This window comes from Crocuta crocuta, unplaced genomic scaffold (genome assembly GCF_008692635.1).
Source record: "Crocuta crocuta isolate KB4526 unplaced genomic scaffold, BGI_CrCroc_1.0 scaffold61, whole genome shotgun sequence".
In the NCBI taxonomy this organism is placed as follows: Eukaryota; Metazoa; Chordata; class Mammalia; order Carnivora; family Hyaenidae; genus Crocuta; species Crocuta crocuta.
The window spans coordinates 1,672,080-1,675,553 of record NW_027528369.1 but is presented as its reverse complement, the minus strand read 5'-3'; the positions used below and the strand labels follow the sequence as shown (position 1 = coordinate 1,675,553).

General features: G+C 44.3%; 1 protein-coding gene across 1 annotated transcript in view; it reads left to right on the top strand.

The window, feature by feature from the left end:
* The window catches only part of ADAMTS18 (ADAM metallopeptidase with thrombospondin type 1 motif 18), a 144,325-nt gene that overhangs the window by 98,030 nt on the left and 42,821 nt on the right, over positions 1 to 3,474 (top strand). Inside the window, exon 14 of the mRNA XM_077754169.1 lies at positions 2,661 to 2,791. Within this exon, the coding sequence (XP_077610295.1) occupies positions 2,661 to 2,791 (131 nt within the window). The remainder of the gene's footprint in view (positions 1 to 2,660; positions 2,792 to 3,474) is intronic.

The following is a 3,474-nucleotide window of genomic DNA, read 5'->3' as shown; positions in this document are numbered from 1 at the left end:
ACATTATCCTGCCTTCATGGCATCCTCTGAATCCTTAACCCGCTGGATTCTTCATAGCTCTTATCTGTGCGTGAGTTTCTATTACATAATCGCTTATTCATTACCTTTCTTCCCACAAGAGTTTACGTTCCGGGGGATGAAGCCTTGGTCCGTTTTGAGCAAGCTTCTGTCTCCAGCCTCTGAGAAAAGCACTTGGCACAAACTTGTAACTTTCAGGATGAATGAGTGAAGACATAAATATCAACTAGCCATAATGGATGCGTCTCCCCTGTATGAGGAGTAGGCCCTCCTTCACTGGAGGTGCCATACCAGGGACCGAGTGACCAGCTACGGAGGGCTCTGCACGCAGGGTCCCGGGGACAGTTAGGTAGAATGCATTCAGGTGCTCTCAAGTCCAGCATTTGAAGATTTATTTTCTCTTGGTTGTATGCTCCCATCCTTCCCTGTTTCTCACATATGGCTTTCTCCCAGATTGTCTTCTCCTTTCACTTCCCCTTCTGTTCTTTGCTTTGTCTGCTTGGATATTCCTTGGTCTTTCCTGCAGCACACCTTTTATTCAAATTCAGTGTTTAGGGAATGAATGTGTTTTGTTATCACTCTTTGCATAGGTTCTGTGTTGAGTACCTGAGGAGAAAGTTAACCAGATAATTTTTTTTGTACATTTATTTATTTTGAGAGAGAGAGAGAGAGAGTGAGAGAGAGAGAATGAATCCCAAACAGGCTCCACACTGAGAGCGCAGAGCCTGATGCGGGGATTGAACTCACAGACTGTGAGATCACGACCTGAGCTGAAATTGAGAGTTGGATGCTTAACTGACTGAGCCACCCAGGTGCCCCAAACAAATAAACGTAACCTGTATATTTACCAAAATATTTTTTGGTTTCAAAGCTTTTCACTAACTGAATTGCCCTTAATAAGGAGGGAGCATGCCATCCACTCAACAGATGTTTAGTGAGCATTTATTGCGTGGGAGCCATTCCGCTAGGTGCAGGGGGGCCAACATTGAGTTAAAAAGAGACCTGGCCTGGAGATCTCACAGCCCAGCACAGGAGACAGAAAACTGAAGGCCGTTTTGTCTCTCCCTCTTCTCGTTCTGATATTTGCTTAGAGTCAGGAAAGACCAACCATGATTTAAAGGTCTTGTGACCATTTCAGCAGTTTGGGAAGAACAAGGGAAGACTCGTAGTAAATGCAGGCAGTCTTTGTCTTACAGTAGTGAGACTTTTTCCTCTGCCCTGTTTCCAATAGACCAGTTCAGAAACTCGCCTAGGAGTTTTTCCGGGGGAGGGGGTGGGGATACGGAACTTTCCAGAGTTTGTTAATTCCTGGACATAATGGAGAAAAGAAAGGGTATAGATATGTCATCCATAATCTCCTATGCAAAACTTAGGAGGTATTTAATAAGGGGATTAAAAGAAATTTCTAGGGACGTCTGGGTGGCTCAGTCGGTTAAGCACCCAACTCTTGGTTTTGGCTCAGGTCGTGATCTCACGGCTCGTGAGATCGAGCCCCTCCGTGGGCTCTGCGCGGACAAATTGGAACCTGCCTGGGATGCTCTCTCCCGCTCTATCTCTGCCCCTCCCCCGCTCGCATGTGCATGCATGCTGTCTCTCTCTCTCACTCCCTCCCTCTCAAAATACATAAACTTTAAAATACAACTCAAAAAAGAAATTTCTAGGCAAAAGAGTAACTTTTAGTCCACCCACACATCTGCATATCTGGATCATAAAAATCTAACTTCTTTCACATTGAGGTTTTGACTCTGTCTGTTCCTGAGAGGCTCTCTGAAGCACAGCTCTTTGCAAACTGTTGACACGTTTGTTGTGCGGCTGTTGTCAGGGCTGTTGTGTGGTGTCGCCCACGCACAGTCTCCTGTGAGAAATGTCATCGGGCATCGCTGGCCAAGAAGAACGATTTGTAGTTGGGAAATTGGCGTAACTTCTTTCTGATAACAAGAACTCTATAGAAACACAGTCATTTTTTTTTTTTCTTTTTGCCTGTGATACCAGAAACTTCTCAGGCACTTTATGGTCAATAAAAGCTACATTTTTTTGGCCTTTAGGTTTAGTTCGTTTCCTCTTCCTTTTTATGACATGATTATTCTCTGTATGTTTTATAAACATGAACCATATGCCCTTTTATTTTGGTTCCCCAAAGTGCCTAAACGTTTTTCTCTTAACTGAATAAATATCTAAAGCAATCCATGTCTTAAGGTCAGCAAACTATGGCCTGCGGGACAAATCTGACCTGTTTTTTTTTTTTTTTAAATAAAGTTTTATTTGAACACAGAAACACACCTCCATTTTTATATTGTCAATAGCAGACCCTAAGTCCTAGAAAGCCTGAAGTATTTGCTAACCAATGAGAGTAGCTGTACAACCCGCCAATCGTGTGTGTTGTGGCTATGACTAAGGATTAGAAAAATAAAATTGTTGTGTGTTAAAGCAGTTTTACATGAATTCTAAATGGGACTCAAGTTTTTAAAAGCCACGTTTACATAGATTTATGCACGTACACTCACACCCACATACAAACTGTAACGTGTCCCATTGCAGGCATGATTGCTTTCTAAATACATTTAATTCACCCTTTTGGTCATCGTGTCCTTTTTCTCTGATGTCTTACTGATCATGTCCTGTCCTGATCTCTTTGCTTCTAGAGGCAGATCGATGCAAACTGTACTGCAAGGCTGAGAACTTTGAATTTTTTTTTGCAATGTCTGGCAAGGTGAAAGACGGAACTCCTTGCTCCCCAAACAAGCGCGACGTTTGCATCGATGGGATCTGTGAAGTAAGAGAACATTTCTGCATTGGGATGTGTGGTCACGCTTGTGTTTCCTCCTATCAAACGCGTACTGTGAGGAGTGGTACCAGGGATTCTGTGTCTGGAGAAGAGGCGGCGTGGGGACAAAGGCAGTGTTGGCAAATCGGGACTGAGGACTTACTTTCTGCAAGACCCCATCGGACATTCTTAGTTACTGCCTCTTCACTCTGTCCCCACGTGTACGCCATGGAGACGATGACATTCCCTACTATGCACAGTAGTTGCAAAAATATAAATAATAGTAGTAAACTGGCAGCCCGTCTGCTAAGTACATTCGTTATGTGGTTAGAGTACCACAGATGTGTTGTGGAATAGTACTACTATTTACTGCCAATTAGTCTTTTTTTGAATGTTCATTTATTATTGAGAGACAGAGACAGAGTATGAGCAATGGAGGGCGGAGAGAGGGGGAGACACAGAATCCAAAGCAGGCTTCAGGCTCTGAGCTGTCAGCACAGAGCCCAACCCGGGGCTTGAACTTATGAACCGTGAGATCATGACCTGAGCCAAAGTCAGATGCTCGACCGACTGAGCCCTCCCATCCCGGCTCCCCAATTAGTCTTCCTTTTAATTCTGTTGGGAGCCCGTGTGTGTGTGTGTGTGTGTGTGTGTGTGTGTGTGTGTGTGTGTGTGGCGGGGGGGGGGGTTCT